The 24,250-nt window shown below is 42.0% G+C and overlaps 1 protein-coding gene across 1 annotated transcript in view; it reads right to left on the bottom strand.

The window, feature by feature from the left end:
* Window positions 1-1,129: 1,129 nt before the first annotated feature.
* LOC139720635 (fibrocystin-L-like) overlaps window positions 1,130-24,250 on the bottom strand; it is a 59,444-nt gene continuing 36,323 nt past the window's right edge. The window contains exons 33-60 of the mRNA XM_071631991.1: window positions 23,720-23,863; window positions 23,082-23,259; window positions 22,324-22,474; window positions 21,587-21,743; window positions 20,916-21,125; window positions 20,283-20,450; window positions 19,526-19,726; window positions 17,204-18,862; window positions 16,633-16,866; window positions 15,669-15,920; window positions 15,063-15,308; window positions 14,445-14,612; window positions 13,701-13,937; window positions 12,595-13,118; window positions 12,174-12,348; window positions 11,618-11,780; window positions 9,924-10,156; window positions 8,450-9,280; window positions 7,863-8,073; window positions 7,220-7,385; window positions 6,382-6,756; window positions 5,681-6,071; window positions 4,907-5,061; window positions 4,285-4,402; window positions 3,667-3,823; window positions 3,117-3,277; window positions 2,384-2,656; window positions 1,130-1,275 (exon numbers count right to left, since the gene is read on the bottom strand). Of these exons, the coding sequence (XP_071488092.1) occupies window positions 1,130-1,275; window positions 2,384-2,656; window positions 3,117-3,277; window positions 3,667-3,823; window positions 4,285-4,402; window positions 4,907-5,061; window positions 5,681-6,071; window positions 6,382-6,756; window positions 7,220-7,385; window positions 7,863-8,073; window positions 8,450-9,280; window positions 9,924-10,156; window positions 11,618-11,780; window positions 12,174-12,348; window positions 12,595-13,118; window positions 13,701-13,937; window positions 14,445-14,612; window positions 15,063-15,308; window positions 15,669-15,920; window positions 16,633-16,866; window positions 17,204-18,862; window positions 19,526-19,726; window positions 20,283-20,450; window positions 20,916-21,125; window positions 21,587-21,743; window positions 22,324-22,474; window positions 23,082-23,259; window positions 23,720-23,863 (8,084 nt within the window). The remainder of the gene's footprint in view (window positions 1,276-2,383; window positions 2,657-3,116; window positions 3,278-3,666; window positions 3,824-4,284; window positions 4,403-4,906; window positions 5,062-5,680; window positions 6,072-6,381; window positions 6,757-7,219; window positions 7,386-7,862; window positions 8,074-8,449; window positions 9,281-9,923; window positions 10,157-11,617; window positions 11,781-12,173; window positions 12,349-12,594; window positions 13,119-13,700; window positions 13,938-14,444; window positions 14,613-15,062; window positions 15,309-15,668; window positions 15,921-16,632; window positions 16,867-17,203; window positions 18,863-19,525; window positions 19,727-20,282; window positions 20,451-20,915; window positions 21,126-21,586; window positions 21,744-22,323; window positions 22,475-23,081; window positions 23,260-23,719; window positions 23,864-24,250) is intronic.

Here is a 24,250-nt window from a genome sequence, read left to right on the forward strand (position 1 = left end):
AATACTTTTTGCTAAACTTTTACTCATACAAACACTTATCAATCATACAAAAACAGTGAATACATCGAATAATCAATCCCTGATGGGCTTATCGTTACATAATTTGTGGAACTGAAACTAAGTTATTAAAGTGCATCTGTGTAAAAATAATCAAGAAGTAACTGGTACAGAAGGCTATCGTTATCATTACCCATCACTCGCAGTAACATTATGTTTCACTCAAATGGGAACTGCTTACAAAATATTAACATGGACAACAATTACAATGGATTGTTGGGCTGTATACAGAATACATTACAAAACTGACACATTTTGCCGGAACGCATCAATTTACTCACTGCACATTTATTTTTCCTGTTTGAGATTTGTTACCGAATCCAGTTGGTGATAGTCTTCCACACCAGCAGTTTGTATGCTTATTAGGGTAGAGGGTGTATTGGGATTATTGTTGAGTTTTAATGATTTTTGTTGGTGGTGTAGTTGTTTTCAAACTGGCTAACTCTGTTATATTTGAATTACGGTCAATTCGGCAACAGCCTCTGACATAACAATAGTTTATGCAATATCTGTATAACTATGTTCCATGAATGAAGTGATAGCTGAACTGCAAGGAGAATGGGGGCTGGACTTCTTCTACCTAGATAAAAGAGCAATCAGCATCTGTCTTACCAACAAGTTTGTACATCTATGTCGACTAAATTTCAAATCTCTGGTAATTGGATGTACAAGAGATTTTAATTCGGAATTTCAACCCCGACAGCTTCTATATACGATAAAAATGAACAAGAAATGAGGACGGATTTAGTGGACGGAGGGAATGCTGACTGATGAAACCATGTACTAAACCTGTTGTAAAACCAATAAAAATAGAACTATAAAAATATGAATGCATTTTAATGAATTAAAGGCATGTAGTATAAAAATTTAAAACTTCATCTTATCATAAAATTGCTTGCATGGAATGTTTTACACATGATATTGTTTTCATTCTGATAAAAAAGTGACTTTTGCCGCACACATTATCTTCCTTCAAAATTGGGAAACAACATTAAAATACAACTGGTCCTGTTTTAGAAACGGTATAGACGGGTGTAATGAATAATGTTTTTCTCCTTGTATCCGGTGTGTCCTAGCAGTCTGTGGTCCATTGGGAACACTTGAAGCTGTGTCGGGGCCAGTCTGTGGACTGGCACTGGGGGCTGCAGTAGGCTTGCTTCTGGCACAGGGAGCAGTGGAACTGACCCACCAGGCCGCACATGCACAGTTGGCCCATATCTGCAGAACGAGTGAGAGAGAAGTGATTATAACAATGATGATATGCACAATGCAATGGATCTTATTAAATGCTTCTAAAATTGCTATTTACGTTCCGTCATGTCATATGTTTTAATCATTATTATTACTGTCTGACAGCAAAAGCACTTTTATTCCAGTGAAAAAGCACAATTTCGAGCATGGGTGCATGTATGGTACATTCAAGTCCATCATAAAGTCCCAATGATCAATCACGAAAGACCCTTAAAGGACAGGTTCACCTTCATAAACATAAGGATTTAGAAAATGCAGCAATATAAGTAGAACACATCAGTGAAAGTTTGAGGAAAATTGGACAATCGATGCAAAAGTTATGAATTTTTTAAATTTTTGTGTTGGAACCGCTGGATGAGGAGACTACTGCAGCTTGTGAGTCATATGCGTACAACAGTATAAAGAAAATGTAAAGAAAATTCAACATATTTTCACTTTTTTCGCATAATAAAAGACCACTTGACTTGTCTCTTTCTAAAGGCAGGGGGAATAATATTACCAATAACATATGTCGGTAACGAGTCGAGGGAATGTGTACTTTTTTTCAAAAGATGAAATTTTGTGAAATTCTCTGCATATTTTCCTTATATTGTTGTACGCATGTGACATCTGAGTTATTCATACACTGCAGTAGTCTTCTCATCCTGCGGTTACTGCACAAAAACTTCAAAAATTCATAACTTTTGAACGGATTGTCCGATTTTCCTCAAACTTTCAATGATGTGTTCTACTAATATTGCTACAATCTCTCAATCCTTATGTTTATGAAGGTGAACTTGTCCTTTAACCCATTGCTTACGGGAACGAGTGTGGTTTGTGTTAACTTTGTAATACCTCGGAGACAATGGATTAAGTCTAAGTACCCTCTCCATAATGACTGTGCCATTGTCATTGCAACGTGCTAATACTCTCTCCTGTGAACTATTAAATGAATGCTATCTCGTACGATATGTGAGCTCGTAATGAAGCCTCACCCCCCCCCCCCCCCCTCCCCGTGAAATATCGATCAACAACACTAGGCAGAAATCATCAGGCATGCTCCCCTGTTCGCTAACAAATTAAGATCACTGCGTACCTTGCTCTTCCAGCCATTTCATGAGGATGCAGTCCGAGGTGTACACCTGGCAGACGGTGAGTTTCTTCTCGTCCGCAGGCTCGATCTCCTTCAGCGTCTCTCGCAGGATGACGAAAGGCTTATCCCGAACTTTGGGCGGAAGGGCGCCCTCCTTGAGGTCATGTCGCAGCTGGCTGATGGTGCCCACCATGTTTGCCGCAATCTCTCCCAGCTTCTGGAACGTTCCGTCTGCGTTCTTCACCATGATGAAAAGCTTGACGCGGTCAGCAAGAGCTAGAATGACCAGGGAAAAAAGGAGAAGCTTAGAATGGACTGCCTCTTCAAATATCATCTTTTCGGTGATGCAACACAGGAAATTTTACTAATCAATCATCATGATCATTTGAATGTTTGATAAACAATGGGCACATCAAACCACTGCAAGAAAAAAAAATGTTGTCAGGCAAAATCAGATTGTGACACGAAGATAAAATATAAAACAATGGTCAATTTCATAAGTTTTAAAAGAGACATAAGTTTCTTTAATGTGTCTGACCATCTCATGCAACTAAAACATGGTAGCTTTCAGAAAATTTTATCTACCGTTCAGTCAAGACCCGGAAGCAATAAAAATGGGACGAAATAGAAAATGGAGCCAATGAACACCAATCTTGCCTGATAGTTTACTGTTTGTTTGTTTTTTAATCACTGAGAACCAAAGCGAAACACTGGTTTGTTAAAAAAGAAGTGTTACCTGTTTCTTCCTGGCCATCAAAGAATCCGGGTGGCAGAGCGGTAACAGCGACCTCTGGTGACCGTCGAGCATGGTTGATTCCGGGAGAGCGACTGCGGGCCGACAGGGTGCTTCTCTGACTGTCTGTCTCATCATCAAGCAGGAGGTGTTTGTTGGTCACACTGCGTGGCAAAACAAAGTCGTATGAAAAGCGGCTATTTTAGCGAATGAAGGAAAAATGGTCTGAACGACAATGTGGACATGACACTGATGTCTCTCTATACCAGGAGCTGGGAAAAAACAAACAAACACACAAACGAACAAACAAACAAACGCTTAATTTGTTAACTGAGTAATGTTAAAGGAACTCGTTAATTTTTAATAATATATGTCTGGCCTTTCATGGAGCTTTCATGCGACAGAGTACTACGTCATTCTTGCCAAATCAGCTTCTGCTATGAAGTCACACAATGCACCTTTCTTGACGAAAGTAAACTAACTGGCATTTTTAAAATCCTTTTTCTTTTAATGACACCTCCTGGGTCGGGATGAAGGTGCGTGGTATGCTCACCCCATGCCGACAGGTGGAGAGGGGGACAGGTGGACTGTTGGGGCCGCCGATGCGTGGATGAGGGAAACCTGACTACCAATGTAGCTCTCCACCGTCACATCATAGTCCGGAGTGGTGGAGTGACGGAGAGGAACCTCCTCCACAGCAGCGATTTTACCTGTCGAGGAAAGCATTCAGAGAATCGTTGAAATTAGTCCTTCAATTTCTGCACAATTTTTTCTGTAGGGGCAATACACAGGTTCTATGTACATCATTACCGCAATCCATGCATGATATTTGAAGGAAATCATGAGGAGAATGAAGTTTGGAATGAGCAAAATGGACTAAAAATTGATACATGACTCACTTTCAAATCTGAAAACGAGTCTAAAATTGATCACGTGGGAGCAATCATAATCTCAGCAACCATCTTTATTCACATATTATACTTTTTTTTTCATCTGATATGGGTAATCTGACAACGAAGAATGCAAAAGAGCGCCTTAGTGGCACCTGTTGTAAACTCCAAATAAGAGACTATACAGCCATGTTTATGTTTGAAGTCATTTATGTCTTTTTTACATCAAAAAAAGACATCCATTACACTTCCCGCGAGGCGGAAATGGATTTATCACTCACCATGAGCGGGTGACTTCAGGCGGATAGCGATGATGATGCCTATCAGAATGACGATCAAGACGAGGGCGATGACGAGGACGATGATCCATATCGGCAGACTACCGGAAGAAGTTGGAGCCTGGAGAGATTCGAGGAATAGAAAGTAAGTGAAAGGAATCCAAGTGATTAATAATCTTATCTCCCAAAGAATAGAAACACAGGAAAAACAAACCACGAGAAAAAAAAAAACACAAAAGAAAAAGAAGACACATTGCAGAATGAACATGCATCTATGAATATATACTATTTATTTAGATATACACTGTATGATATGATATTCTGCCTGCTCATGACAAAGAGCTAACGATTTTTGGTCAAGCTACCTCTGTCCATGCTACAGCAAAGGATTAAAATCTAAACAAATGAATGTGGTCTGATTCGAACATGCCTGCATTCAGCTGTCTGTTATAGATAATGACTTTTTAGATGTATTGAAAATGCAATGGAATTGGAAAGTGCATGCGGTTTTAATGTGTCTATCGTCCTCATCCAGTACCTAGTTCACAGCCACTTACATTAGTGTTATTGAACAAAAGAAGCCGAGAAGATGGTCACAGATTTGTGAGGTGGGGCTTACCGTAACTTCGTACTCCGATCCATCCACCAGGAGATACTCATCGGCAACCAGTGTTTGCCCGTTGAAGGTCAGGGAAAAGTCGCCGTCGAGGATGTCCTCCCAGATCTGACTCTCGACGGAGTCCACATCCCCGGTGACGTCAAAGGTCAGTAGAATGGAACCTAGAAACACACAAACAATATCACGCAGTGGATAATGATTGTAAACATCAATATAATGTGCCTGGTTTGTGACAGAATTTCATTAGGAATTGACACCCTTCTGTGCTATTTTATTTTCCTCTCATCTTTCTCTTTTCATTCAGACCTCCTTCCTGTCAAATTGCTAGCCTCCACCATTGACAACCTATTGCCTTGAAACGGATTCATTCCGATACACCATGTATTCCATAATAATACAATTTTTTTCATTTGAATGTGTGTGTGTTGTATTTTCAATTTTTTGTAACTCTTGTGAGAAAAACTGTCTCATTGTTTTAGTACCTCATACACGTACGTCACAATTAGTTTCCCATCCAAGCTATCTTTGCAGTTTTATGTGTCAGCACATATCATGCCTTCAAAATTTTTGCACGTTAAGAGCAAGATTTGACATATAGGATTTGACATAAATGACCACAAACATACAATGATATGAATACGAATTCAAGAAAAGAAAACAAAGAATGTATCATTGACCTTTAATGAAGAGTTAGAGCCATAAAGAAAATGAAAGAGAGAGAGACAAAAATAAGACAGGCAAATGTTTTATTTTTGGTCGTTGTTGTTGTTGTTGTTTTACCTTCGGATAGTTGGACATTGTTGATAGTAGCATTATATTTTGGTGCGAGGTGGTTGAGGAAGTTAGCAGCCAGAAGATCTTCGTTGCCCTGGGCGATGCTGGCGTAATCGTAGTTGTACCTGACCGTCAGCGATCTCGTCTCGCCTGTATGAGTGATGCCGTCGGCTGCTAGAACATTGAATGGATCCATGGTGAGCTGGCCGGTGTAGTCACTGGCTGGGGAGGTTGCCATGGAAACATCGATTATGTAATAGTAGCCAGATTCGTCGATGGACAGGTTGAAGGTTGCCCTTGCGGTGTCAAGGTCAAACACGGTGCTGAGGTCACCTTGCAGGCTTCCTCTGTAGTTGCTCGGATCTGAAAGTTCGGCTGTTACGATATATTCATAGCCCTGCAATAGAACAACATTTGGATTGTGAAATCAACGTGTGACATATCCAAGCAAATTAAGCTGAATATGACCTTTAACATAATTGTACAGTCGACAATTTTTGCAATCTCACCAGTTGTAATCAATATCTACTTCTATAACAGTGAAAATTACGTAACAAATATTGTGATTGTGAAAAAAAAAGGAAGATATTTCTATGAAATCTCCAATCAGATGAACCTTATTCAGGAAATATCATAGACATTAAAAAAATGTCAGAAAATGTCAGAAATTTGAAATCATCCTTAATTCATTGCAACAGAAAACGCACCTTTTCGGCCAGGTCTGTAACAACCAGTCCCGTGACACCATCCCTTAGTTCCAGTACGACTTCAAAGAACTCATCCTCCGTCACGGCGCTGCTGGGAGCCGTGACTGCCACGATATCGTAGGGCTGAACCGCGACATCAAAGGCTTCGGCACTGACGGACAGCGTGGACGTGTTCGGATAAGTGATGGCGAACTCGATGACCAGGTCAGTGGCACTGATGTTGGCGCCCAGATTGGTGTAGTTGGCCCAGCCGTTTTCAAAGGCAACGGTGGTGTTGCCGATCAGGCCGGCGATGCCCTGTGATGTGACACTGATTATGGATGCAGTGAGCTGCCATGGATAGGCATTGGTACCGAGCTGAGTAACTTGGTTGCCCTGGAGATGAAAAGAAAGGACATGACGGAGATAGAGGACTGTGAGCATGCGCAGTACTTACTTTCACGTTGCTGCTAATGACTAGCTACTGGCCTGTTAGATACTGATTCTGGGTAGGCCGAAAAGGTTTTCCTTTCGATCACGTGTTGTTTAGTTGTTTAAGTACAGATATTTGTTGGCATCCATCTCCGTTTGAATGAAGTTTGATGTGTGTGTAGGTGTGTATGTGTGTGTGTGTGTGTTTGTGTGTGTGAGGGTGTGTGCATGTGTGTGTGTGCGTGTGTGTGTATGCGGGTAACGCACATTTGCAAGAGAATCTGCCAACAGTTCTCACTGACGCTACATGATTGTCAAGTAATGACCTCAGGAAAGCATTGATCTAAGCGTTCATTACAAGCATCAGCAATAATAAATGACACACCATTAAAGATTGCGTTACATCTGCACATTTTCTAAAGCATACCTGGTTGTCGAGCACAGTGATCTTTGGCTGAATACCAAAGGCTACATTCTCCACGGCGTCTCCCGGGGAGACGGACATCACGAGTGTGCTTGGCACGAGGTAGACGGTCTCCTGGCCGGCATTGCTCAGGGCTAGTTCTTCTTCCTGCGCCTGCTGCTCGGCATACCTATATTGGCAGTATGGGAGATCGGAACTCATCATGAGAAGCTGATACTGTACTGTGCTTTCATATAAGTCCCTGAATTTAAACAAGGAATAATAAAATGCATTCCTGCCAGATCAAGAGGTCAGTTTCAAATTTCTGCCGCATGGAAGCGGCACTTGACCGTCTCTTTACGAAGCATTTCTGCAAAATGATGAGTGACTTCAAAGACGAGGTATCTGTCTATGAACATTGGTAAATGCCTTTTTCGCCCCCATACAAAAACGAGAAATCAGCTTGCATATTATCATATTCCAACAAATGATAATTACAGCATATCAGGTAAGAAGTACAGGCTATTAAACCGATTCCTGATTGATCAATTTTCATCAAAAACCTTTTGTTCCTCAATTGAAATGATGCTCTTGTTCGTTTCCTCTCCCCCCACCACCACAATTTGATCCCACTGGGTATGGTAAGGAATCTATCCTCCGCACTCACGTTGTGGTCCCATTGGCGGGTCCTCCGGTGGTGTTGGTAGCTCTAACCCCTCCAGTCGGATCTACGGGGGTGTCTGCGGGATCGGTCATACTCATAGAGGTAATGGTGACGCCTAGACTTCGCCCAAGACTCCCTGTCTGCATTTCGTCAGCCAAAACCGACTGGACGTCCAGCAAGCTTTCGTAGTCCAGAGTATTACTAGATGGAGCCTCTGAATGTGTAAAAAGGACGAAAAAAAACAAACGCAAATAATTTAGCATCCTTGTGGGTCATGAAGTAAAAAAGAAAAATCGTTTCAGGACTACTCACATGCACAATTGCAAAGCCTATTTCTCATTTGCAAGAGTGTCAATAGAGAAATCGCAGACCAATGATAGTGGGATTAGCCTTACGTTCTTGTCTGCAGGTCACCAGGAAACAGAATTTTACTATTACTTAAATGTTACACTACGCTAAAATAGGCACTTTGAACCGATGATAGGTCCTTTCGAAACTCCTGAAATTTGGGCTTGCCTTAATAGGCCTATCAGGATAGAGTAGAAAAGATGGCCAAAGTGCGGAGGAAGAAACATAACGTGTCTACTAACCCGTAGCTGATGGGGCTGGTGTCGTGCTGTTGTCACTTCCATCGCTGATGCTTGCTGCCGGCGATTCTCCAATCTCGACCACAACTTCGACGTCAGAGTCGGTAGACCTCTTCTTCCGCCTAGCCTCTGATATGATTTCAACGACCCTGATCTGAGATTCGTCGATGTTCAGCAGATTGGCTAGATTCTCGACAAGATTCTCCTCAAAGAAGTTGTCAACTTCTACAGCTGGAACCCCGAAGGTTGTAATGACAACGGGCGTGGTCTTGATCTCCACAAAGGTTGATCCTCGAATCAGGAAGTGAAGAGTCTGATAAGTGCGGTCAAAGTAGTTCTCCCCAAGAACCATCGAGTCTAGAGATGGCATGAAATTTGTGTCGGGACCCGGAGCGATCCACTGCAACCCTCCATTGACATATTCGCCATTTGTAGGCATGATGTACAAACCATTGACGTAGACGTCCAGGCGCTGGGGATTGGCATACCATACACCAAGAACCAACGCCTGGGAAGAATTGGCATTGAGGAGATGGAAGCGCAGGTGCTGCGGATTGGTGCCGGTGAAAAACATCTCGTAGTTCTTCTGTGTGGCGACGACCGAGTAGAACGTGCTGATCCTCTCCTGGCAAGTGTAGCCCAGACACCAGCCGTGGTCCATGGGTCCGTTGATGAGATCCACGTAGCCGTCAGCCAGTAGGGATATCGGGGAGACGCGGCGGACTTCAGTGTCGGCGTCCATGCTCTCTATGATCATCATCATGTGATCGAGGTCGTGACACTTCCAGGCCTGCCATGAATCCTCCCACTCACAGTCATCATTTCGGATGATGCCTGATTAAAACAAACCCGAAAAATCATCAGAATATGCAAAGGGACAGTAAGAAAGCATCATTATGGAGAGTATGTTTTGTAGTACAGTGTGTTAGTAATGTTTTCCCTTTAAATCTCAAATGAATGGTTTTGACAAATACACGTACGTACGGTACACAACTCTCTTCAAAAACACAAGAGGTCCATTTGTACCCTTCATTGTGTTTACCGACCTTTCAATCGACATAAGAGATTCTTTAAAATGAACTTGATCATCTTTAGCCAAATTTTTACTTGTTGTCAGCGTAATCTATCGCAGGTGCATTTAGGGGTGCTGTGGCATAGTGGATACGACTCCCGACTCCAAATCAGAGGATCCGACTTCGAATCCCGCCCAGTGCGTACGTCCTTGGACAAGATGTTTTTACCCACCATGTCCTTCTCGACCAAGGTATATAAATGGGTACCTGGCAACGCTAGGGTAATAATAATGGTAGGGCCCTCTGAGAGAGCGGTGGAAACACTGAAGAGGCTTCCCTGGATAAGTTGGACCTTATTATTATTATAAATATTATTATTACAATTATTATTATTATTATTAATATTATTATTATTATTATTATCATTATTATTATTATTACTATTATCATTATTATCATCATACCATTGTTAGGCGCAATGTCATCCTTGGGGATGCGTGCACCGTCGGGTGTTGTCAGCATCATTTTGGGGATGCGGTAATCTCCCAGTCCGCGTCTTGGATCGCCGTCCCACTCGAAGGCAGAGTCTGGAATGATGGTCCCTTTGCTACCAAGCAGACTCCCGTCGAGATCCCTGATCATAGCCTTCTTGTGTGCATCGCAGTCCATGTCCACACAGTCGGCAGGGTTGACCCACCTGTGTCAAGGGAAGAAATAGAGGGGAATTGGAAGAAGAAAGTGACAGGAGAATGGATTAGTTTTTAGCAGAGACGAAGCATTAGGACTAGACTAATACACAAGCTATACTGAAAGTAGAAGTTACAGAACCCTTCCCAGGCTGCTAGCCCGAGATTCACGTTTGGTTGTTATTGTTTTTTTATCAATACTAGCAGCATTAAAAAATTGGCAGTATTTCTACAAATTGGTGAAATAGTGAAATTAGTGAAATGTTACCAAACGCCTCTTATGTACGAACCTGTGAATAAAAATAACTAGATATATCGCTACGGCTACTGATATGCCTCCGCCATAATGCATGGTTCTCCTAATAGGTCTATAGTACACTGTCTTTGACAATGTGTGATGACAGTTTCACACAATTGGCAAAATATTAAAATGACAGGTTTGACACAAATGTGCTGAATGTTCACTTTCCTAGAACTAGGTTCAATTGGATGAATGATTAAAATGTCAGAGTGCAGGTATTTGGGGAACTGATGATTTTTACTTGACTTTTGACCCTTTTATAAGTTTATGCATTTAGTAATTTTCAAGGTATTGAGAAAAAGTATAATTTCAGTATCAAATGGGAAAATAGCATTATCTAAACCTGGCCTTTGACCTTTGACCTCACAGTTCCAAAGAGAATCACTGTTAGGTTGAACATGCATAAATATGTAAGTTTCATGATGATACCTTGAGTTACTTTCGAGATATGGAGGAAAAAGTGCAATTTAGCACTTTCACTGACCTTTTACCTTTTGACCTTTGACCTTTTGGCAAGAAACTTCCCAAAAAATATATATTGGGTAATACATGCCATACATCAAGTTTTAAAAAAAAACCTTCTGCCTATTGCATTTTAAGGAAAGTAGTGATATTTTGAGGAGTTGACCTTGACCTTTGACCCCCTGACCTTTGACCCATGACCCCCAACTTCCCTAGATAATCACTGCCCATCGGTACAAGCATATATACTAAGTTCCATGAAGATACCTTGAACCATTTGCGAGATATGGAGAAAAACATGAAATTTCAATTTTTTTTTCACAAAATAAACCTGTGACCTTTGACCTTTGACCCTGTGACCCTAAAATCCACACAAAGTATTATCCCCCAAGGATATACCCTCATACCAAGTTTGATGTATAACCACCACACGGTTCTTGAGATATCGACAAAAACAAAACGGGACGGACGGACGTACGGACGTACGGACGTACGGACGGACGGACGGACGGACGGACGACCCGAAAACATAATGCCTCCGGCCACTTCGTTGCGGAGGCATAAAAAGCAGATTCTTCTCCAAATCAATGTCTTCATTGTATTATTCAAATCACTGAAAGGAAATGAAGAAATGTGTAAGTCTAACTTCTCAATTCAATATCCTCTTTTTTTTCCGAACCTCAACGACGACAAGTAAGACAAATCTCACCCAAGACTTGGTCTGTGGATCCAGACGTAATTGTCAGTTGGTGTATCATCAAATGTAAGTCCTTCTACAGTTAGTGGGTGCATTGCATCGCCGCTGACCGGGTTCGTCATGAACACCTTGCTCGCAGGGCCACAGTGGCTGTTAAATCTGGAGAATGTAACATCTACACGGGCATTTGGGAGAGAGACAAAGAGTTAAATGAGAGTATGGACGTCAAGAAGATAGCTCCTGACGTACAGTTGGTCTTTAATCCTATCAATCCCACTTTTTTTAGCTTACTTGAGTCATTTGATGTCCCCCTTTAGAAATTTATCAAACATTTCAAAGCAGTAATTCAAAGCATACAAAGCAAAATAGAATAAAAAAATAATACGATACGATACCCCTCAATTAAGGGGCAAATATTTTCCTGGATCCAGTCTTTGTTTAGATAAATCTGATATGGTAATATGCATACCTAAAACACACATTTTTGCTTTAAAACAATCACACACGCACACACACACACACACACATGCACACACTCACACACTCGTGCACACACAGGGAAGCTTACCGCGAACGATCGTTTGGCCTCCGATTGTTGGATAACTCATGACTTTATGGAAAGGCTTCTTCGGAGCACCTCCAGGACCGCTCTTGAATGATGAGAAGAACACCCCAACATTGCCTCCACCAGGGGACTTGGGTGGGCGATGCTGACCACTCTGAGAGGCTCCCTCTGGTGTTACCTAATCAGCATATTTAATTGAATACTCATGAATGTCACTGAACTGGAAATTGTCTTTGAGAATTATTTACACACTGAATTACACAAAATCTGTTTCCCCTATTAATATATCAAGAAATGAAGACAAAGGCAAGTTTTGATTGTGGAGATTTTGAATATAGAAATGTGGCAGATAAAAAACAATCACAACTGATATAACAGTGACACGATGAATAAGACTATAATTATGAAACAAAGTGTAGTATACCTTGTCAGTGTCGCAATCAAAGCCCTGGCTGTATCCAATCACCAGAGAGTCTTCGAGGAGGACATATTTATCGCTGCGGACGTGAGACAAGCTGGCGGGTGAGAATCCAGAGACAAAAACGCTGCCCGTGTTGTCGATCAACGTCAACGAGCGCATCTCCACGATCGATGGCGTGAGCAAGTACACCCCGTAGTCAAAGTTGCGATACGCTGTGAAGTCGGACACCCGCGTACATGGCGACATGCCAGTCTTTAAGATATGTACTCCGTGGTAGGACGAGTGTGCCACATTGTTGGCCCACACATTCGGATCGCTGCAGCTCTCGCCCTTGATGTTGAATGCGACTCGCTCCGACCCTGCCACCGTGTTGTTAATGAGAACTGGATTGGACGCCTCGGCAACGTCAATACCACCCATCCAGTCGAGGTTGTCAGTTTCAAATCGATCCTGGTAAGTTCCCGGGAAGACCATCAGTGTAACCAGATTGTTGGTGATGATGGTATTTTCACCGTAGCTTATGATACCTGTCATAAGACAATGCAGTATGTAATGTAAATTAGGTCCATATTATAGCTCCACCTCGTTGTAAATAAGCCAACAAAGGATATTTTACAAAATACTCCCAGCTAAAAGCTTTAGAAATGTATACGTGAAGGATGCTATGATAGATTTTCTTTAGATAGTCTTTTTTCAACCTATAATCAATGAAAATCCTGCAAAGACCTTCACAAAGGACAACTGAAACAAAGCAAGAGGATTTTTCTTCTTTAATATTATGTCATGATGCATGCTACTTGTAGTAAAATGATAATATGCATCAATATATAATTATATATATATAACAGTATATATGAGATATGGGAAAGAAGAAGTAATATATAGATATATATATATATATGTATATATATAGACAAACATGCACAGACACTGACACACACACACACACACACACAAAGAACCTTTTCCATAAGAGACACAAAAACCCCTTTTCCAGAATTCTATCGTTTCAAATAGAATAACAGGAGTAGCAAGTGTTCCATCAGACAGACATACACCTCAAGGAAGGAGACAAAAGTGATTAATAATGATACATGACCAGCACTAACCTGCCCCAACTGTATGATGGATGACATTGTTATCCACTTCGATGTTGTCTGTGCCGAAGACACCAATGGCGGGACTAAAGCCATTGTGGAAGGCACAGCTGTGCACGTAGGAAGGAGCAGGATCCTCCAAGACATCCCCGATGTCCAGGAAGGCCAGTGAGTAGCGTGGGTCATAGAAGTCCGTCCAGCCCTCTTGACCGGTCAGTTTGAACTCCACGTTGGCAATATGTCCAGACCCTGGTGTTGAAATATTGACTATTCAAAATATCCTGACCTGTCTCTGAACATCAGACATTCAGTTTGTGAACCAATCGATCAATCAATAGGTAGACCGATCATTCAAAATGTCAATCAATCAGTCAGTTCATGACTTCTCAACGGAATATCACGGAACAAGAAACTTCACTTCACCTCCGAGCCTTATTATTCAAAGACCTCTTAACAATCCCACATACCTCATTTTTTTTCAGGAAAATGACATGGAACTAACGGACTTCATATAATTTTTATATCAAGCCAACCAAACAAAAGAATTATTTTCGTTTTAAATCATATAGAGGAATAGGAAGCCAAGAAAGTGATATGATGAATAAACGATGGTAAACATTTAGCTTAACTTTTCAAATTCAACAAAATTCAGTTATCCTCCCCTCATATCCCCTTTTAGAAGAATATTTATAATATATATCCTACACGCTTCGTCACATATCACTTAAAAAAATAGCTGGATGATAAGGAACAAACCTCTGTAGAACTCTCCGTCCTGAATAAACGTTCCAACAATGGTTCTAGCCCCGAATGATTCATCAAACAATAGGTTATAATCGTTTCCTTCAATCACGATGTTTCTTGACAGTAGACCGACTTCGGCAGCAATGTGGTAGCTCTTGCCATTGACTGTTCCAGATTCCACTGCAAAAGGAGGGAAAGTGCATGGCTGTATACTCAGTAATTGTTTTTTGTTTTAATTGGTTGTCACTTTGAGACACACACATACACACACACACACACACACACACACATATATATATATATATATATATACATATATATATTGTGTGTGTGTTGTTCTACACATTCTATATGCACATTCTATATCTTATGGTAGTGTAATTCCCTCAAGTCACATGAACTAAGATCTCTATCCTGTAAGGTCTTTTCTTTTCAATACATTATCATCGTCTGTCAACAAACTTTAAATCACGTCTTTCGAAATTCAAATGCGTGTGATGGCTAAACAGCTCCAATACAAGTGTATCAAACCAAACCTATGTCGTCGTTATATGTCTTTTTCACTAGATAGTAATTTCTACCCTCCCTATGGTTCTTGTTGCATCATAGTGAGCATAATTAAAGACATACCTGAGTGCTTGTATGCAAATGTGCCGTTGAGACCAAACGTGCGAGAGTCAGATTTGGAGCTGATCCTGAACGTTTCCGTTTGCCATGCTTCGAAGGACGTTGACGTCACCACGATCTCGTCTCCGACGACCCAGTCCGTGTCCACCGCCACTGTGAGTTCACTGTCGCCGGCTTCCACAGTGGCAGCAAGATGAGTCCAGGTAACCTCCCGAGGCATACCATGGAGATCCAGAGTACCAAAGACGCCTGAAGTACAAAGCCATAAATTTGAGGACATCATGCATGTATTCGTACCCCAGGTTGAAGTTGTTTCTCTTTTCCAATAGGTAATTGGACAATAAAGTTTGATAATACATACACCGAACTGACACTGTGAAAAAGAATATGGCAACATATTTTTCACATCGCTGAAAGACATAACAAAAGTAAACAAGCCAACAAACCAGCAGGTATACTGTAAGGGTTAAGGTTCTTGTTTCAAATTTGTAAATGATTATTGGGATTAATTTACATGTACGGAAAAGTCTTTCCCGGCGGCAATCGATGCTACTTGTATTTGTATTTGTATTTGTAATTGCATTTGCATTTGTATTGCTAGAAACTAACCAAGTGCCTTGGAACCGAGGTTTGGTCCGTTGGGTAACGGGATGTCCTGAGTGAAATGGTGTCCATTCAGCAAGATGCGCAGATCATGAGTGAAGGGTTGTGTCTCGTTGAACCCGGCAATCAGACGACCGCCCTGGATTAAAATGTAGGTGCAGTTCAAGACCCAGTCTTTCGTGTCGTCGATTTCTAAGGTGCCGTAGATGAAGAGCTTGTTCATCCACGGTAGCGTGCCATTGGTAACAACCCAGAGCCCTGAGAAAAAAGAAATCGAAGCCAGGAGGTGGAAATAAGTAGTGTAACACCAGAGACGCAACGAACTTGAAAAGAAGATGGTTGCTCTGAAATATACCCAACTATCATACTAATAAACTAGATAAACGAAAGAATAGTTACATCAGGGAGGTACGTGGCTCTCTTCAACCTCAATTCCTGGTTACACTATCGACTCATCCAATCTTGCAAACATCAATATATAGATGATGACTGGCGGGGGAGGGAACATACCGAATGTTCCACCCGAAGGGTTTGAAATGCTATTGAGGGGGTTCGTCTCGGGACTTATAACCTCCTGAAATAGCATTTCAAACCCTGAGGGTGGAACGTTTGGTACATATTCCTGACAACAAAAGTCATCATCTGTTATATCATATGGATTAGTCAAATCACCAGCACGATGCACTCGATCGTTCGCGCAGAGCCAAATTCACTGTGCGCGGGTCCTTCAAATCACGCTTTCGTACGCATTACAACAATTGGTTGTCATTTGTTACGTGAAAATGTTTTCCCATGGGAGAACATTACAAAAATGTTCTCCCATGGGCGAACATAACCAATGTGCCTCCATCACGTGATTGTGTGTTAGCCAATCACTAACCAGTATTTGACTAACCCATTTACATCCACTATCTAGCCTTCGAGAGAACTGGCCAAATTTTACTCCTGAAAGAGTTTCCTGGATATTCACCTGGCATGATCATGACGTCGTCTCCGTTCTGGGGAAGGACCGAGGTGTCCGGATGTCCACCCCATCCTTCGGGCACATCAGCCCAGGCCGCCGTGGATCCCCAGTATAGGACATCGCTGGGCCTTCCTGCAGGAGGAGCCTCGGGTACCGGCGGGATGCAGTCCTTGTAGTAACAGCGGTAAACATCCAGGTCGACCGATCGATCCACTAAAGAGCTCTGGCCCTTACCAGAAACTGAGATAGCAGGGGATGGCGAAGTAGAGAAATGTTGTCATAATCAATTAATGCCGTTTGTGTAAATACCTTTATATTATATATTGTATTCTTTTTATTTGTATATCCCCCAAGGAGCAATGATTGGCATGACGATGTAATAACATGAAGATTTCACATCGTGTTGATTACTTTCATCAATTTCATTATCGATGGTTTGTGGAGAGAGAGTGATAAACCCCCCCCCCAAAATATTTGAGAGCTGTCTAATCAGCGTTGCTAGGTTCACGCACACTGTATTAGCAATGGAGGAATCCAGCTGTTCCCACATATTGATCAAAGTTTCACTGATACTTACTCAGGTAATAAAGGTTGTTGGTGGCGTTATTGAAGTACCAATCAGCATTCTCATCATCGTCATATGTGACCATGCGTCCGACATTCTCCGTGACTTGTCCAGTCAGAGCAAAAGCATCGGGAGATTGAGTGAAATTGTGGTTCATGATGACGTAGTCTCCGTCATCGAACTCATCAAATCTAGCTACGTAGGAGATATTGGTCACGTGATCCACATTCTCAAAGTAGAAGTTGTATGTCTCGTCTTCGACCAGGGTCAACATCCACCCTTCTGGATGTGTTAAACGCTTCTGTCGCCAGGGAACAACAGTGGTACCGTAGCTGTTGGTGAGGAGGGTATTCTTATACTGCAGAGACGATGGCGCAGCCTGATTGAATGCCATTCTGTGCAGTTTTACAGTGTCGTCACACACGGCACCACCGACGCTGCTGACACTCCAGTCTTCGACATCATATGTACAATGGTCGGTCGGAAGACCAAAGTTGGTAGGCGTGACGATGTAGTCGGCGTCCATTCCAGTCAGGGTGCCATCCAGATCCTCAAACCAGGTTTCGTGTTCCCACTTGAAGGCCGCCTTGTTCGGCGCGTTTGTGAATTCCATGTTCTTGAAACGATGTTGGAAACCACCCTGGTTGGGCTTGCAGTGTCCACAAGCTCTCAACGTTGCGCACCTATCTTCATCAAAGTTGATCATCTTCACACCGTCCACGGTGAGGAACTTGGATTTTGGTAGCTGGATACCACTTGATGTGCATCTCGACGCTGATGCGTTTCCAGCCAGCTCAGGGGAGTAACCAATAATGACCGAATCTTTAACCAAAGGACCTTCTTCTCCCCATGGTCCACTCACTGTCTGGAACTCTATGCCTGCTTCGTCGTTGTCAGCCATCAAGAAGTTATGGAATTGGATCGCGCCAACTTGCACTCCCTCTGCCCCACGCTCAGTGCGCCATGCAGTAAGATTATAAAATTTTGCAGGTGCAGAGGAGCCGCCGCACTGTCCGCCGTCAGCAGGGAAATAGGAGGGGAAAATCCAGATACCATACCATCCCTGTGTGTGAGCAGTGTTGTTGTAGAACTCCAGCACTGGAACTCTGCGAGGGCAGACAGACGTGGTGAAGGAAGGCCCACCAGGATGAGAAGGCAAGTTGTACCAGAATCCAAAATGGCTGCCTCCTGCTGCGGCATTGTGACGGATGTAGTTATCAGCGTTTGTCACCCAGAATGCCGCTGGAGTCACGTCCACGTTCAGCAGGCTGCTGCTTGGTCGCACGAAGACAGCAAGGTTGTACTGGATGATGTTTTTGGTCTCAATACCGTCCTCCAAGAAGTAGGCGTGTCCCATGACATTGAACGCCACGTTGTGCTCGACGAGGAAGTTGTGAACACCATGAATGGTGACGGCCCTGTTGAATGTGTGATGAATACCACATCCTCGCACGTACGATCCCGTCACGTCGCCGTTCATGTGGAAGTGGATAGGATAGCGTCCCAGTCGGAAGGCTTGTCCGGCGTGGGTGACCTCCACGTACTCGAAACGTCCTCGCACAAGATGCTGGTCTTGCTCCTTAGCGAAGAACATAATCTGAGAACCAAACTGATCTGTGACTGTCTCAGCACCAAATCTCCCCTGGAAGCAGGTCTGTGTTGCGAATTGATCTGTTCGAGAAGAAATAAAATTGATCGATGCATCATTATTATGATATTTTCTCGACGTACCAAACTTAATTTATATGATTCATATAATTTGAAACTCACTAAATTGAACGTCAATTATTAAAGGGCTCCATCTGGCACATGAAATGAAAAAAAAAAAATCGTTATCATACTTAAATGCTTCTCGTTTTATTAACATCTGGCTGAATGATCCAAAAGCTAATGCATGGGTATCTTCAGTTCACTTGATACATTGCTTTTTTTCCAAAGAATATGCCAGACAACAATTTAGATTATTTCTCAGAGCCAACTCCTCTATCTAATCAGATCTACCTTCGCCCTTGGTTCGCAAGGATGAAGTATGCAAACAAAATTAGAGTTACATGTGTTGCTGAAAAAGTTAATCGTGTATGAAAGTATCACTGACCATCAATTAAATCCAATTCTATTCACCAACGAAATTGTTTTACAATGTGGCCAAGGAAGCAATTGTACTTGTAAACCAGAAATCACGGGACTGGCCACTGTAAATCCCTTCCAAAGGAGAATGCAAGGATCCTGTCAGAGGCGTGACTTGAACCTCGGACCTTATGACTGATAACTCTTATCCACTGAGCCACAATAGGTCCTAAATGGCAAGTCACACTTATGCAAGAAGGTACTTACTTGTGTCAAATTCGTCGGGACATGCCTCTACTTCCTCCACCCAGTCCTCGTGCACGGAGCCACGGATCTTGACGTTGTGCGTGAGCAGCCCAACCTCTCCCCGCGTCTCGAGAAGCACGCCATCAACGACTTGAGAAATTGAGATGTGCTCGTACTCGGCAGCAGGCGTGAAGCTGATGGTCATGTTGTCATTTGACACATCTGAACGACGTTAACAAAACAGAAAGAAAAATATGCTTTGAAGATATAATAGTACATAAAAATTATCAACAACTTCGCAAAATGAATGCCGACTACCAGTCGTTACCTTATGCTTTTAAATAATACATGAATGCACTAGAACTTTAATATCACACCATGTCGTATTCTAGGACACATCCAAATAGTAAATAAGAATCGTATTTAACTGTTTAAGTGGTAAAGAGGATAGGTAGTGAACGATATTGCGTGTGAGGATGAGAAATACCCTATAACCTCAACATTTTTATCTGTCTAGTGAAGGATAAAACATCGTGAAGTGAGAGCGGGAATGGTTAGGATCAAAATCAACTCCAGGTACAGTATTACTCATTCTGAACGGATGGATACCTTATCTGAGTAATACCCCAACTGAAATCAGACTGGGCTCATGAATAGTTCAATATACAGTATATTTGCTGGAAAGGGATATAAGACGCGATGAGGCCAATAATGATTGAACAGGAAAAATGTAAAAATTATGATAGAGAATGTAAGAAGTGGTTAATGATTGTATCACCTGTGATCTCCACCTCCTCGTTCTCCCGCTGCTTGTGTCGGGTACCAGTCGAGGCCAGAACGATGTGGTCACCCACTCTCCAGTTGACGGCATCCATTAAAGTCAGCTCTGTGTCTCCTGCATTAACAGTCTCCGCCAGGTACGTCCAGGTGATGGGTGTTGGGATACCTGCATGGCAACATCAAGATTGAAACACCGTCGATCAGTCAAACTCTCTTCATATAAATCAGTCACTCTGCACTCTACGATCTATCTCGGCGAATCCGTGAAAATAATTGACAAGCAACAAATATCAATAATCGTCTTTATAACCTATTGCAAATTAGAGAAATAAATGTTCTGGCGACAACACGACACCCTCTCATCAATACAGAGAATTTTAGACAATCTTCTAATTGACTGGTTCATGATTATTTCCAGGCTGATCAAAGCAGTGCCCCTCTGGTCCCACTCGATTGATACTGCCCCACCGCGACAAAGGTTAGCAGGCACGCACATCATTGAATGCAGTAATCGGATGAAGACTGAATTGGCTGCCACGTGCTACCATGGCAACCGCCAGGTATAATACGTTGTAGTTGTCAGAAGACAAGGACCCTAAATGTGATGATGCCCGAACATTTTCAGCCTTACCGTGCATGTCCACTGTTCCGTTTCTGACGGCGAACGTCTTTGCGCCGAAGAGGGGCAGCTCGATAGACCGGACGTGTCCGTGCATGACCACGCTGGCTTCGTGCTGGAATGGCTCCTCCTCGGTACCGATCTGGAAGTGACCTCCGTCGACGACCACCACGTACTCCGCGTGAAGTTCAATGTCCGCCTCGTCGAAGATGACTTCACCGCCTGGAATTTCAAATGACACAGAGGTCAGAATAGGTCATTACGGCAAGGATATCTAATAAATAGAATTCACAATGCAATAATGGAAGGCAAATTTACTTCACCAAGATTTATTTTACAAAATTTACTCTTCGTTATCATTCTTTAGCACTTTATTTCATTTGTATGCAGAATGGCAAACTCACTAAAAACTGTTAAAGATTAATGTTATTTGTTATTCTATAACTTTTATTCAAAATCTATAGAACTTATTCAAGGCTATTTTACAAAACTATTTCAGCTTTACAAGCAATCAATCGAGTTTTCAGCAACAACAAAATCGGATATTATAGCTCTCTGCCATGTCTGACAGAATTGTATCCGTTGAAATTCTATACTAAATGTCTGGATGTTCAGGTGATGGTGAGCTTAGAGAAAAATTAGTAGATGTTTGAGTCGCTGTCTTTCGGTTTGTCATTACTTGCCTTGAATAAGCAGGACGCTGAGGATGGGTGTGGTGACATCAAGGAGCAGCGTCTGGCCGGCCGGAACGATCACAAAGTCACCCTCAACAGGAGGATTATTGCCACCCCACGTGTAGATGGATGACCACACGTCGATGTAGAAATAGTCAGCGTTGTCCTGAGATTATGTAGAATAAGAATGATAGCTTTTGATTTTCGAAATACTGCTCACAGGTGATTGAGTATAATATTGAGTCCATGTTTTGGGCTAAGCATTTGCATTATGTCCTACACTATGTTCGTTAGTGTCAGACTAGATTTCTCAGTGATTAAATGTTCAACTCACGGCTCTGCACTTTGAAACGCCTATTTCAGACTATGGTACAGTGAAAGCGATCATTTTGCAGGATTTCCAGCAAAGGGTCAGGTTGCGCTGACTAACACATATATTGATATTTATTTTGTCGGCGGATAAGAATTCAGGTCAAAAGAGAAACAGTATGAAGATTGTTCTTTAGTTCCTGAAACATAAAACAGGTAGACGTGTCGTGTTTTCGCATTGCAAAACATTTTCGTTAACATACTCAACCGCATAGATTGATTCAGTAAATTATAGGAACATGAAGCAGGAAAGGCTATGTTACTTCACAGAGGTACGTGCATTTTCAAGGACCATATAACTGCATTTATCTGCAATAATACCAACAACAGAGACATTTAAGTCACCACATAGGAAGTTACCACGCGTCTATACTAACCTGTGTAGCGATACCATCACTGCCAACTTGCACCCGAACTTTGGCCATCTCCGACGGCGAGTGAGCCCCCGTCTGGCAGACGATAACGGTGCTGTTTTCACTCAAGACGTTACATGGTGTCCCGGCAATAGTCACGTTGTTATCAGAGTCCCTGAGTAACACACACGAAAAACAACAACAAATCGTAATTAAAATCATATCATGCTCCACTGGGTGACAGTAAATCCAATCAACTTCATTTCTTCCCGCGCACTTCCACCGGATTGACGATAGTTCTATTAAGGGCTGGGAAGTGCCTGCAGTAACAGCTTGAAGTCGGGAAAAACAAAGGCACGATAGGCACACACACAATGTACAAAACAACCAATATCATTCAACTATATATAACCAGCTTTATGATCATTCATGTTCAGACATGAACGTTTTAAGATTTAACAGCAAATAATATGCTCATAATCAATGAAGGTAAAATGGCAAAATACCCTCGATCATCAAATATGAGGACTTAAAAGGGATGGCTAGTAACTGATCAGTAGAAATGCTGGGGGATGATTGTTTCAATCCTTGTAGGATTCATTTGAGAGTACTGCATATCTATTGTTGTGTGAAAATTATTTGCTTCAGAATGGTCTTATATTCAAGTAATGTATAGTTTAATGTTTCCAGGTTAGCATGCCCGTACAGTGACGGGCGATAGTTAACGGGCCGTTAACGATCGCCCCGTTACTGTCCTAGGTTGACGGATAACCGCTACTCACAGGAAATCAGATCCGATAATGGTGAGAGTGGTGCCTCCTCCGGTCCCTCCGCGTGCCGGGTACACCGATGTGATGACGGGGGTCATGTCGCGTCGGTAGGTATATGCACTAGACTCATTGACCATGGACCCACTTCCGACTCTCACAATGACGTCACAATCGAGGGTATTGGACGAGTCTATGTGAGTATTACGTAAGGGAGTAAGTGAGAGTGTGGAAAGAGTTAGATTGGCAATCCATCAATACACGTACAAAACAAAGACAAACTAAAAGGAGGAAATTAAGTTACCATACCGCCACCACGTAACATGCGAATTATATCTACAAAGCATTGTGAATGATAAGATATTGATTTGTCTCTGAAATTGCCATTTTCGTTGTCGAAATACTTAAATAAGCAGATTAACTTATGTTTGCAGGAATTGTAGTTAACTTCCAGAACTTTCCTTCTTCTTACGGTAAGTCCTATATTCTCTAGAAGCATTTTGAATGCACAATCAAATCTTCATAAATTCCAAACATAGTTGATTAAGTCTATATTATGAGTATTTTTTCATGCCATTATTCAAGATTTTGTGCCTTAAATCCAATATGTGATTTTTCCTGCAACCGAATCAATTCACAATTTATTAACAAACCTGAATTTCCGGGCACATCACACTCCAAGTCCGTCTCATTGACATGGTAGAGTGGGCACACATTGCCACAGACGGTAACCGTCGTTGTGGTATCATCAAAGCCGGAGCCAGAGACTAGCAACATCTGACCACCGCCAAAGCTTCCTGTGTGTTTAATGAAATTCGGTCATTGCCTTTAAAATACAAGAATGATATTTACACACATTGTGTTCATTATTGTACATCCATTATTTTCAGTTAATTGGGAGTGTATGAATTAAGACACAATGATTTTTCCATCTGCAAGGGATGGCATACTATTGGTTGAGGTGAGGATTCAGCTTTTAGCTTTTTTGCAAGATACTTGGAAACCTCTTTATAAAATGTTAAAGAGCATATAGTTCTCGGAGGAACTCAAAGTTATTTGATAAAAATCGGTTTTGAAATGGCTGAGATAGAAAAGTAGAGCAAAGTAGAACAAAGCAATCCTAATAAAAGATGGGTCCCACCTTTGAGTAGAATCGGTTTGTTTTGCATTGCTCAGCCATTTCA

Source organism: Diadema antillarum, unplaced genomic scaffold, assembly GCF_040938485.1.
Source record: "Diadema antillarum isolate AM-2024a unplaced genomic scaffold, OU_Dant_1.0 scf00000131, whole genome shotgun sequence".
In the NCBI taxonomy this organism is placed as follows: domain Eukaryota; kingdom Metazoa; phylum Echinodermata; class Echinoidea; order Diadematoida; family Diadematidae; genus Diadema; species Diadema antillarum.